The sequence below is a fragment of the Thermobia domestica genome, chromosome 8, assembly GCF_964235325.1.
Source record: "Thermobia domestica chromosome 8, izTheDome1.hap1.1, whole genome shotgun sequence".
Classification (NCBI taxonomy): Eukaryota; Metazoa; Arthropoda; class Insecta; order Zygentoma; family Lepismatidae; genus Thermobia; species Thermobia domestica.
This window is the reverse complement of record NC_137461.1, coordinates 51,145,099-51,158,196: the sequence shown is the minus strand read 5'-3', so window position 1 is coordinate 51,158,196 and position 13,098 is coordinate 51,145,099. Positions and strand designations below refer to the sequence as shown.

Below are 13,098 nucleotides of genomic sequence, written 5' to 3'. Positions count from 1 at the left end.
CTTTTGTGCAATGTCATTTTGTTAAACTCGCTGCCGTTTATCGATTGATTTAAATATTCGCATATTAGGCGAAAATAATAATTAAACCAAAAAAATATTCGTAATGTATGGTTTAATCTCTATAATTATACTACAGCATAGTGACGTCCTACTAGTGATTTAGTGAAAAGCGCAGTAAGGTATATTTCAGTATCCGTTTGGTGCTAATAGGTGACATGGTTGTTGCACAGCTTCAATTTTTAAGTTTACAAAAAATATTCATTTTCGTCGATTGTTTTTAGAGAACATATGCATCAATAAGAATTTGCGCTTGCCACTTCTTTTTGTTCAAGAATTTATTAATTGCTATATGTTTTACCTTTGGATAATTCTTTTCTCGTAAAAGACAAAGGCTTGTGTATAGCCCGCTCCCCCCAGTTCTTTGTCACCGGAACGGGAAGAATCACTACTACTACTACTACTACTACTACTACTACTACTACTACTACTACTACTACTACTACTACTACTACTACTTATATCGAGAACAGAACCCAACCAACCCCTGCGGGGCTTCTAACTCATTCCTACTACTACTACTACTACTATTGCTACTAACTACTACTACTACTACTACTATTGCTAGTAACTAGTACTACTACTGCTACTATTACTACTACCGCTACTACTACTTCTACTACTACTTATACTAAAGCTTCCTTACCACAAGATTTACATCTTAACACTAGAAGCACCAAGCGGTTTTTCAGACCGCTTCCAGATAAACATATTGCCCGATCGTATACTATTGTATTGAACATTTTTGATCTTTATTAATTACAATGATAATGTCTGATATGAAATGTAACGTCAGTCATAACTGATAACTGGAAATTTTCATGAGCGGTTTAAAAAACCGCTTGGTGTCTCTCGCGGTTAAAATTTCCGGTGCTTCTAGTGTTAAATCTTTATAACATGCGATTCCGATTCATTACGAACTAGTATGAATCGTTAGAATCACTATGATTCGTTAAAAATCACTGGGGGGAGCGGGCTATACTCAATTCAAGACAAATAATATTTTCGAGATACTTAAGATATAGTTCGTGGATTGGGAGGTTGATGGTAATAAGAAGATAGATTATCACTAGCAATAACTGAAAGACTTTACAATACTATTTTTTACATTTCCAAAACCATATAAAGGATCGACATATTCATATTGTACACAGCCAGTTTGAATTGGTACTCGTATTTGAAGCGTAAATTATATTATCTAACTTGAAGCTTTGTAATGTAAGCTCAAAGAATTCCTAACGCAGTTAATTTATATGAAATTCTCCCTAAGCGTAATACAAACTGTTATTTTTTTAAATAAATAAAATAAAATTTCTTACAAATGTGTCACTCTACTTCTAAATGTTTATCAGAAATGCTCTGTGTAGCAGAAGATCCATCTTTTATTGACAAATAATTTGCTTCCGGATTTATTCGTCATAAATAAGATTTTAAAGTGTCTTTACCTTATGTTCTATATTTCAGTACGGTTTAACACACGGAACATCAGTCATGAATCTATTGGATAGTATACAGAAATATAGAGTGTATACCTACATAATAGTTCTATATCCAATATCTACTCAATCAGATTAAATTTATGGGAAAAAAAAAAAAAAACAGTGCATATGGGGCTGGGTATAAGCTATTTCTCTTATACCCATATTCCTCTTATGCTCTTATTCTTAATGAGTTTATATACTCATTAAGGCTGCAGATTACTAAATAATTTTGAAAAGCTAATAATTTTTCTTTTGCCAGTTTCTCGTAAGTGAAAAGAGGTAATAAAATGTACATTATCTATTACTGTGGAATACATTACTGTACATTATCTATTACTATAGAATAACATTATCTATTACTGTGGTAAGTTACATTTTATTACCTCTTTCCACTTACGAGAAACGAGCAAAAGAAAAAATATTACTCTTTCAAAAAGATTTAGTAGTCTGCAGCCTTAAATATTCACGTATTACATCAGTCATCACTATGTATTAGGTTATAGCTATTGGAAAGTCAAAGGAAAGAAATTTGTTGCTTTTCCCTTCTCTTTACCATAAGTCATTATCTGAGTGACTGAAAACATGGCCTAGTCCTTGTTCCGTAATGCCTTTTTGAAGTTTTGAGAAGAAAATGAAAAAATTAAATAAAATTTTTGAGTTTTACGTCCCATGATTATGCCGGTTAGGCTAAAGGAGACGGTGATGATGAGTAATGAATGAAATGGTGGAATGAAGAAAGTAGGAGGAAACGGGAGAACCCTGAGAAAACCCACGCACACGGTGTTTGTCCACAACAAAATTCACTTGGCGGGGGCAGGGTTTGAACCCGAGACCCTTAGCACTAGAGATGAACGCTCTACCACTGGTTTTGAGAAGGTGTGTGCAGAGGCAAGTTATTCTACCATGTGAGTAATCATAAACATAAAACCACTATTTGGAGTGAAAAGGCTTAATGGCCATCGGAATGCCATCTATTTAATTTGCTAGAATGGCATAAGGATTTGAAGTGACTTTTCTTGTCCTAATAAAAGGCTGCATCTTCATGCAGAGATGAGCGCGATAATTAAAGTTGATCCTCGTAAGAAAAGGAAAGTTTGTCTTCAGTTCTTTTCAGTAATGCTTCTGGAGTTTCGTTTGGCTTATTGGGTGTTGCCTTGACTGCATTTTCGAGCACCTGTTACATCATTTGAAGCACTGCATTCTCAGCTAGCAGTGTTAATGAAGGAGCATCTGGGGAGGGTGAAAGTAGGGAATTTGTATGAAACAGGAGGAAATGGCACAAAAGTAATGAGTTCTTCGCCTGATGGAGCCGCCATTGTTTTTCTTCTTACTACCTTGTCTCTCTGTAGTAACTTAGCATGATGGTTTGCATTGGTTGTAATTTTTCTGCACTGATTAAAGTAGTATATAGCTCACATAGAGCTAACTAACTAACTAACTCTATGGCCTATGGAACCCGGAGGTTCAATGCCGCGTTCACAAAAGCTCTCCACTGACTTCTAACCTTAGCTAACTGCATCCAGTTTCTACTTTGTATTCCAATCTCTGCTAGATCCATCTTAATATTGACCTCCCATCTGCGCCTAGGTCTTCCTAATGGTCGTTTTCCGATAGAGCAATAAACAGTACCGCAAGTACAATAAAGTCATTCCCTCATGACCGGGTCATTCTTAACTATATTAGTGATTATCGGAATTATCTTTGAAGAACGATTCATGGCAGTTACTTATAACTGTATCTAAACTCTTACCATAATGCTGAAGGTCGAAGGTAATAATGATGTTTCGTATCGATGAGTGCCGGATTTAGCTCTTACGTGACTTACGTGACTTCCGAACAATTTGTATACCGGCATATATTGAAAGGGAAACGCAACTGTTCTCATGGAATATATTCGAGTATCGGGGCAAAAGTCATTGCAACTAGTTGTTTGTGAATGGATCTCAAAACTGCTGTGTCGTGTGGAAGCCATGGAGGTATGTTGTGTACTCACAACAGATGGCTCTGTCATTGCTGGGAGTAGCACAGAACCAGGGTTGCCAACCATACGATAATTTATCGTGATATACGATAATTTAAGCCTTAATACGATATACGATAATGCCCTTGCGATAATAGGTGAATATACGATAATTTTAGAACGTACACTTTTTAGCAGTTTTTGAATGTGCAAATAAATTGTAGGTGTGCATTAAAGAATTATAAAACACATTTTTAACAGTCATTCTCGCCAAAATAAATCAATAACGATTTGAGAATTGGTAACCGTGCATCTATCACATTTACGTGGAGGTGGCAATATTGTTTGTTCATGATAGATGGCTCTATTATTTGCTCACGCGAATGTTAGCGCCTTTGTTTGGATGTGAAAAACAAAGAATTAGAATCGTTCTGTGGCAAGTGAAATTATGTATCGCGTAATTACTTTGCGTAATTAAGTATGATAGGGATAGTGACACCGATATGGAGTTCGAAACTGAAGATTACTAGGTAAGGTTCTTATATATTATTGCTATTATTAGTAGTATTATACTTGTTTATACAATTATCACGCCTATAACGAATATACGATAATTTTTTTGTAATATACGATAATTTTAAGGACGAAAATCAATAATTTTGTTCTCCGAGGTTGGCAACGCTGCACAGAACGCTGTGAAACTAATCATGTGGAAAGCGTCGTGCAAGATGGAAGTAACCCGTGCAGTGTGACCATTGCTCGTACTTTCGTACTAGATTTAGTACATTTTATAATAGTGTTTTAGTATGTTCACCAGCAAATCTAGTACTTTTCTCCTAGTCTACTTTTCTAATAAATACATTTGAAAGAGAAAAGAACCTTATGAAAATTTGGCAATCTATGAAAATTTCACTATTCTTGGTAACTTTTTGCTGCCTTTTTTTCAACAGTGGTATTTACAAGAGCTTAAGTGACACGTAGGTGCCTTCCGGTCATCTGCTCTAATAAATGAGCACAATAAACAATATTACATATGTGGTGATCTGTTTCAACAGTAGGCTATTAAAGAATTACAATTCTATTTTCTCAATAATACCATTTTTTGATATTTCTTGTTTTCTCCCAACATCATCTATATTTGTCATACTTGTGTTATTTTAGTGATTTTGTAGTGAGTTCTAATACAAGAATTAAGCAGGGATTCCGCCAGGATTTTCAGTTTGTGGGTAAAAAATTAAAATTGGTCGGATATAAGTGGTTTGCATGGTTTGTATCACATTTTGACTGTAAAAAATTAAAGTTGTTTGTTCTTTCAAGAATGTGGGGAATCACTCTCCCACCCACAGGGAAGAGGGAGCTTCCGGAAACCTTCTAGTAAGATATTGATATCGTAAAATGTCATAAATAGTTTGAAACAGGATGAGATAAAATTTTAGTACTTTTCCCCCAGATCTAGTACATTTTACTCCATATGTTAGTACGAAATATTTTTGCTGGGTGGTCACACTGAACCCGTATTGAGCAGTGCACATACATCAAGATCGCTGTTCTCCGAAGGAGAGATGCGAGAGAATGTCATAGTAAATTGGTGGAAGCAATTGGCAATTATGTCCTTCCATACCGTACAGTCACATGGTGGGTAGGAAAGTTTCACCATGGATGTGTGGCAACCAGTGTTCAGCAACGCTCGAGTATATTCTCCAACAACAACGTTGAGATCGATAAGCAAGTATTATTGCCTGAAACTTGTACATAATGATTTTACAGTGCCAACAGCGAATTATACAACCGCTCTAATTTCATTCCTCTAAAGCTTAGGGCTAAGAACCTTAATTAATGACATGTCACATACCTGAAAAACAAAGAAATTTTTGAAGTTTACATCACTGAAGAAGACAAAACATCACTCCAATGGCTACTCTCAATGTTCCTCTTTCCTTATAAAAAAATCTTACACCTCTACACTCGTGTCGCATACTCCTTATAACATACAACGGTGCCAACCTATACTAAGTCACTACTAAAACTCTCTAAATAAGCTAAATATACTCTACTCTCAACTTTTCCCAATTTACACATTTCTTCTTGTCGCACTATACTTTCCCTCCGAATCCGTACATTGTCCTATACTTTTCTTGGTATACTCGACAACCTTCCAAATACTTTTAAGGTACAACATACTGTCCTCAAGACCTTGCATTCCACAACGCTATCGTTCTATCATTCTGGTGTCCTTCGTGGTAACTGCATTCTTAAATTGACGTGATATTATTTGTTATTATATTGATGATGCTTTGGAATAATGGCCTATCGCAAGATGTATATTCTCTCTTACCGGAGGTAAATTTATGTTTGACCTGACCTGTCCAGCTCTTTCTACTGCCCGAGGATTTTCAAGCAGTTACTATCTTTTCTCATGTACTGAAATGCTTTAGTGACAGCAAACCACACTCCCGAAAGAAACTACGACCTGCATTTCCCGTATCATGAATTATGGTGATATTGCATTTGCTCACTACTACCAATAAGAAACAAGGGTTCCAGTATGAACCAGGCACTCCAGTGATGAAATCAAGATCAAAGATCGACGAGTAAGATGTCATAGAACGAACATCTCGCACGCCACCTTAAGCTGAGATCTATCTTTCTCTGTTAGAATTCATCGTTTTAACGACTACAATAAAATTACGTTATTCCATGGGCAAAGAAACGCAAGATATACGCCCTCATTTCCTGCTTGGCGAAGAAAACTGATGCTATAGTGATGATGATTGCTACTCATTATGAATGATGATATCTACAGCCAGCAATCATAGTGAATCCAGAAGCACATGTTAAAATTTTCTACAGGATTTCTGTATGCTAACTGCAGTCATGGAAAAGATAACTGCGACAGAAACGCTTTCAATTCCACTCATATGCAGGAAACACATTGTAGCGTCTATTCAAGTAAGAGGCAAGAGGTTTTCCAACTAATCCGAGTACTCTAACTACGAAAGCCTGTCAAGTACAAAGTTCAGTTCGGTTCAGTCGAACCTATTTTGACGATACGTTAGTTCGATACGTTAGTTCTTGTTCATATCTGAATTATTATGATATCCACCCTGAGAAAAATATGTAGTTGGCGTACTTAAAATGGTAAGTTACATGCGTAATTCCTGTTGTTTTTTTGGACTTAACGTACAGCAGACGTATAACTGAAAACGCATGTTTTATAATACTTTCCGTATTAATGTTCCATCTAAACGTACTTTCCGTATGAAACAATATACGAAAACGTCGGTCAGGAACTCACATACAAATGGACGTATAAAACATATAGCTGACGAAGGCGACATAAGTATATGCATGTTATATACGGAAATCTGTTAGATGTCAGACATCCTGCTACGGCATGATGTAACATCTAAGGGCAGTGCGTATGTAGCATATGGATAACGTATGCTCCGTACTGATTTGTGTAGTAAGCAAGAGAATTCCGTATATTTTTACAATATACCGCTGTCTGGGGAACGGATTTTTCTCAGTGCATCAATCATCACCATAATGTTGCACCGTGATCACTCAGAAAATTAAAACACCAGTTATCGCTTAATTGTAAGGAATTCCCATCAGTTTACGCAATGATGCGATGATAAACTTTTTGTAGGTATGAGCTGGATCGTTTTCAAAAAATATAGTGTAGACTCATCTTCCATATGAGGAATTGCCGTCGATGTCCGCCTCCACAGCGAAAAAGCCACCTGCAACTGTCCGACTCGAGGAAAATATTCTACGAAAGTAGCCGTGCCGGCACAACAACGTCGAAACAACTTCCCACAGGTCGATTTTGGATCGGCAAAGCGAGACAAACCTACGACATTGGTTATAAAAAGGCGTCGAAAAGACAACATTCCGACGGTTGATTTATTTCGACAAAACGGCGACGTAGTGGTAGGCAGTATGGCATTTCAAAGGGCTGATTCAGGGTCGAGAATTAGGCGGCCTAGCGGCCAAGTATTCTCGAAAACGATGGTGGCACAGAGCTTTTAGTTTCTTCGGCAGAGAGTCGGATATGTGACTAACTCTGCCGCGACGTTGTGTCTCTGCTGATATACACTCGGCAAAGGGTCGGCAGCTACCTGCAACCTCTGATCATAGCCGGCAAAAAGATGTTTTTGTCTGTACATAGTCGTGTATGATCCGTACAGACGGCCCGCCACCGTCGGCTGTGGCCCTACCACTTTTCGACCGCGATTTCCCTATGGGGTTAATTTTCGATCGTTGTGGGTATAAAGTGTATACTCCCGTATACGCTCCATTACATTCCTGAGATTAGGTATACAATGTTTGATAAATACAGTATACTACCTAGTATTCTACTTGTGTTTCCTGAATATATTAAAATTAAAATTTTAACATTTTTATTTCTTTCTCTTTTGTAGATCTACTGACAAGAAATGGTAGCATTGAAGAAATTATTTCCACTTTTGCTATTGAGCACATCCATAATATATCAGGTAACACATATTATTTATATTACAAGATCATAGTCATAAAAACATAATTCTTTGATTACTAATATACGAATCGACTGTACGTATTTTTTCAGTTACTTCACTGATTGCAGTAAAGTAAGAAATTTATAAATTTTGGAGCAGTACATTGTATTTCAGAACGAATTTCAGAACGACGAATCCTTGACGAACACTATGTACAGTGAAAGTCATAAGTATTCGTACAGCGACTGCAAACTATGAATAAATGCATGTAGCTCTGATTTCCTTGGAGATAGAGCATTGAAACAAACGGCACTGCATTCTACATTACGTTCTTTAGTATTTACAAAAGAAACGTTCCGTGAAGGTGGAAACATAAATAAATAATAGCAAAAGAAACAAAAGTAGACATGGTTTTGATGTGTCAAAAGTATTCGTACACATACGAAACGTCCAGAAAAAAAAATGATTGTGCATGATTCAATACTTGGATGGGTACCCTTTGGCCCTAATTATAGCTAGAAGGAGCTTCGGCATCGAGTGCGCCAAATATCGACTATCTTCGACTGTTATAGAAACTCATTCCTCTTCAAATGCAGTTTGCAAAGAACGTTTACTCGTAATGCTGCGCTTACGGAGTTTCTTTTCGAGTCAGTACCATAACGCTCAATCGGATTGAGGTCAGGCGATTGATGAAGAGTGCCCAGTTGCTTTGGCACATTGTATAGTAACCAAAGCATTGTATTGTGTGCCGTATATTTGGAATCATTATCCAGTTGAAATATAAAGTGGTCGTGCAGGCCCATTTGATCAGCACTAGGACGTAGATTTTTCTTCAAGATATCAGTATACATATGCTGGTATATAATACTGTCGATAATTGTCAACTTTCGCACTCCCGAATCACGAATGCACCCCCAAACTAGCACTTCTCCACTTCAATGCTTAACGGTTTGCTGCAGAAATTTGAGGTTCACCTCTGTATTTGGCTCCCGTCACATTATTTTTCTACCGTCGGAACCAAACACATTAAATTTACTATCATCTGAGGATATCACTTTTTCCCAGAAAGCTACATCTTTGTTCACGTAAGCTTTCGCAAACGAGAGCCGCTTCTTCCTATTCATCTCGGAAGTAAAAAATTTCTTTCAAGCAACGCGCCCATTATAACCTTGTTTGTTTCACGCACGGCGCACAGTACTTTCCGAAAGTAACATATCTGATTTGGCTGCTTCTGCCAGCATCTGTGGATCACTGATTCTTGGGTTCTTCTTAATTTCATTCAGCAGTATGCGCTCACATCGTCCAAAGATCTTCCGCGTACGTCCACTTCGCGGCATGTTTTTGACTGTGTTTGTTTCGCAGAAGCTATCTATGATTGACTGCACGGTCGAATGTGGTCGTCCGATAACACCTTATATCTCCCGTACGAATTTGCAGTCAATGGTAGATCGTTATGAAGCCTTATAACTATTTTACTTTCTGCATCTGTTGTCTCTGTCCCTTTTTGACCCATTACGTCTTCCGTCTTTAGTAACTCTTTGAACTTGAATGATATTTCGCTTGCCTGTAGTTGTATTTAGCTTTGCAAACCTCCAGAGGACGTTCTATGTCAACAACAGCTCGAACAGCTGGACGTTTTTGTCTTTAATTTCAGTGTACGAATACTTTTGACAGATCAAAACCATGTTCATTTTTGTTTCTTTTGTCATTATTTGTCTATGTTTTCGCACTCAGGGAGAGTTAGTTTTGTAAATAATAAAGAACTTCATGGACAATGCAGTACCGTTTGTTCCAATGCTCTATCTCCAACAAAGCTGGAGCTACAGGCATTTATTCATAGGTTGCAGCCGGTGTACGAATACTTATGACTTTCACTGTATATCATTGGTTATCGAATGTTCAAGTTTATTATACGTCATAAAGAAAGTACTTGCCATATAATGGCAGTTGAAAAGTTATTTCGGCTGGTTATTTCGCACGATCCTTTAGTGCTCTTTACACTATAAGTTAAATTCGGTTGTAATTAAATAATTGGTTATATTTTAACAATTTTTTAACTTCCAATTTGTCCTCAAATTACCTCAGACTTATGCTGAACTCCCTAATGCTAAAGTCACATCTCTTGTCCTAATTTGAAAGTACATTGAAACTATAAAATCTTTGCATTGCAATTAAATAGTCAGAATTTTAATAGTAAACATGAGATTGCCTGTTCAGTTTAACACCCGGTAACAGGTGGCAGCACCTATTAATGTTCCATTTATTATTAAGGTTAAACGTCAGTGGCGTATTTACGACTTTGTTTCGGGAGGGGCTTTGCAAACTTTCGGGGGGAGGCTTTGCCTGGAAATGTGAAAATTCTGCAAGATATTTAATTTACTTTACTATACTAAGTAAGATTTCAGGGGGTGCTTAAGCCCACCCCCTAAATACGCCACTGTTGAACGTTATGCATTCTCCTCATTCAGTGACAATATGTTTTATTCCTTTCGTTACTAGTGGCACATATACTTCAGGTACAGAAATTGTATATGGTCAATGCTGCAGAAGCTTCACATTTTGGTAGACTTCTCCTATATAGATTTCAGTAGCGCCCAACTATGCAGGTGACATTTCACCTTAAGTGTGTCAATAGATGTTTTGAGTTGAGTTGAGTTGATTTTAGTTTAGCGTCCCGTTCAGCAGCGAGGCTATATGAGACGTGGACCTACTGATTAACGTGGAATCCGAACCACATGAGCTCCCGGCGGGAATCTAACCCGGGTCTCCCAAATAGATGTTTTATTGTGAACGAAAATATCACATGCTGAACTCAGAGATGTGGTATTTGAGGAGGACAGGGGCAAGTGCTTCCCACTGAATGCTAGAAATATGCACTTCTGTTTTAATTAATTACTATAGTAATAACCAACGTGAAACGTCTTCTCCCCTTTAGCAGAACTTAAAATGATGATGCTCGTTTACATAGATTTTGTATAGCAAGACTGGCTACTATTTATAGCTATCTAGACCAGAATTTGTTACTCGTGAAATGTACTGCTTATATTGTCTAGACTGCGCGGAAGAAAAAGTATGCCAAAAAAAAAAAAAAAAAAAGCTTTTCAGGAGGTGATGTTTCTTATTTTGCCAAGCATAAGTATGAATCTCTTACACTACCAGGACCAAGACGCGATTATTCAAATCTCTTTTAGAGTTGACTTATACCAAGTTAACCGGAGGTGAAGCATGACACATAAATCTCCAATTTTGACTTGTCTCATTTGAGCCAATTTCTGACAAACTGTTTCTCTTGCGCTGTCAAGAATTGTTATATTAACTAAATTAACAGTAATTCTAACGTTGCTTAGCCACATTAGATTTATTTGTGTATTTTCTCTCGTTGTAGAGTGAAGCTTCACCGGGCCTCATGAGTGTAATTGTTGGAAGTGCTATGTATAACTATTTTAAAAACCACGGAGGCTACAATTTTCAACCATTGCACGATCAGAGTATGGACGAAGGCGATGAAGTCGCTGTGGTCAGCGAAAATGGTAACCAAAATGTTGGTCAGGATATTAAGACTGTGAATAATGAAGAAAATGCTGAAGATAATGGTGACAACAAAGATCAAGAGGAGCCCCAAAACTTGGACGGAAGTTGGCAAGATGTCTACAAGCATTTTGCGGACTTCGAGAATTAAAATTACTATCATAATATAATTCTTTTCATTAGGATGCGTATATACTTTTCGTAACATAACGTGCAACACAACACGAACATTCAATGTTGCTGGACTTTGTTACGAGGCTTTGGTTGAAAACAAAGACAGGTTTTGTTAGTAGTCATAAACCATAAGAAGTAGACTGACTCCATGAAAGGGGAGGCGTTATAAGAACTGGGACGGCCTGAAAAGGGCTGTTGTACAGACATTAGGAATGTCTCATGAAAAAGGGGTGGTACAAATAAGGGAGGACATCACCCAAGTAGCACAAATCGTGGCTCAACGTTGAGGAACGATGAATTAGTTGAAAATTGTTTGGTCAATTTGGGCAAAGATCCATGGTACCTGAGCATGAAAGAGGTTGCAGTTCATATATTGCAAGCTGCAATACCAATCGGTCAAATACGGGGAATACTAATACGTTTATAAATGCCTATTGTTACAGGCACCTCGGAATTATCATTACGTCAGTCAACCTCCCTCCCCACACACACCTTGAATGACTATTGTAAACACATATTCAAGAGACTCGCGAATTATTTTGTGTTTTATCTGTATTTCAGAAAGATAATGTAAGTGTAAATATTTCGCAGAAATTTATTCATTTTATTTTTGTTTTTAAATAGTTTTCTGGAGAGCGAATACGACATAAAGGATAGGGTGCGCGGGGTATTTGCCCTCTTGCTGGGGAGGCCAGTCCACTCTTGTATGCCAATCTACGTATCTCGAGTTGATTTCTCCGGTGAACTTAAACGGTATCCTCAAATTGTTTGGTTTCAGATTCCACCTTAATACCAGAAGCTTTAAGGAAACGGATGACTAATGAGAGTGACTGACTTTATGTTAATTGATGGAATTGTAATGTGGGAGAAAGGAGGCATATTTCCAGAAAATCTACAAATATGATATTGTTCAACACGAATATCACATGGCCTAGAATCGAACCAGATGTCCCTAACATTAGAGATGAGAACTCTATCATCAAGTCAGGTAACACGATGATTCAGTAGCAAAGCGCTTACCTCCGCTGAATGGAGTCCTTATCTCGATTCCCAGCCAATAAAATTTGTGATAGCCAAGTGAGTTTTCTTCGAAATACTCTTGTCTCCTCCTACATTATCATTCCATCACCATTTATTTGCCTTGATCATCGTCTCCCTTAGCCTAAAGGGCAAAATCGTGGGATGTTAACATAAAGTCAGTGTTTTTAATTAATATTAATTTAATATTAATGTAATAATAAAGTAATATTAGTTTATTATTACATTAAATTATTAGTAAACATTAATTTATTATTATTATTATTTGATTAAGTGCAAACGCACAGCTAATTTTTATCTTTCGTTTAATTCTCAAGAAAGTAATAAAAGTAGACGATAATTATATACATTAGAAGTTATGCAACGATGAACTGTATTT

The 13,098-nt window shown here is 37.1% G+C and overlaps 2 protein-coding genes across 2 annotated transcripts in view; both read left to right on the top strand.

Annotated features, from left to right (window-relative positions):
• The window catches only part of LOC145692125 (uncharacterized), a 23,650-nt gene extending 15,719 nt beyond the window's left edge, over nucleotides 1-7,931 (top strand). Inside the window, exon 2 of the mRNA XM_081767423.1 lies at nucleotides 7,923-7,931. Coding sequence (XP_081623549.1) covers nucleotides 7,923-7,931 — 9 coding nt within the window. The remainder of the gene's footprint in view (nucleotides 1-7,922) is intronic.
• On the top strand, nucleotides 7,915-13,098 carry LOC145691723 (uncharacterized). The gene is made up of 2 exons (XM_081767054.1): nucleotides 7,915-7,997; nucleotides 11,365-13,098. The coding sequence occupies exons 1-2, from the start codon at nucleotides 7,938-7,940 to the stop codon at nucleotides 11,656-11,658; spliced, it is 354 nt and encodes a 117-aa protein (XP_081623180.1). The 5' UTR covers nucleotides 7,915-7,937; the 3' UTR covers nucleotides 11,659-13,098.

Bases quoted from the DNA above. Each gene is read 5' to 3' on its own strand.
- LOC145691723 (XM_081767054.1), top strand. From the start codon at position 7,938: ATGGTAGCATTGAAGAAATTATTTCCACTTTTGCTATTGAGCACATCC. The intron at 7,998-11,364 runs GTAACACATATT...CTCTCGTTGTAG, and splicing joins GCACATCCATAATATATCAG to AGTGAAGCTTCACCGGGCCT.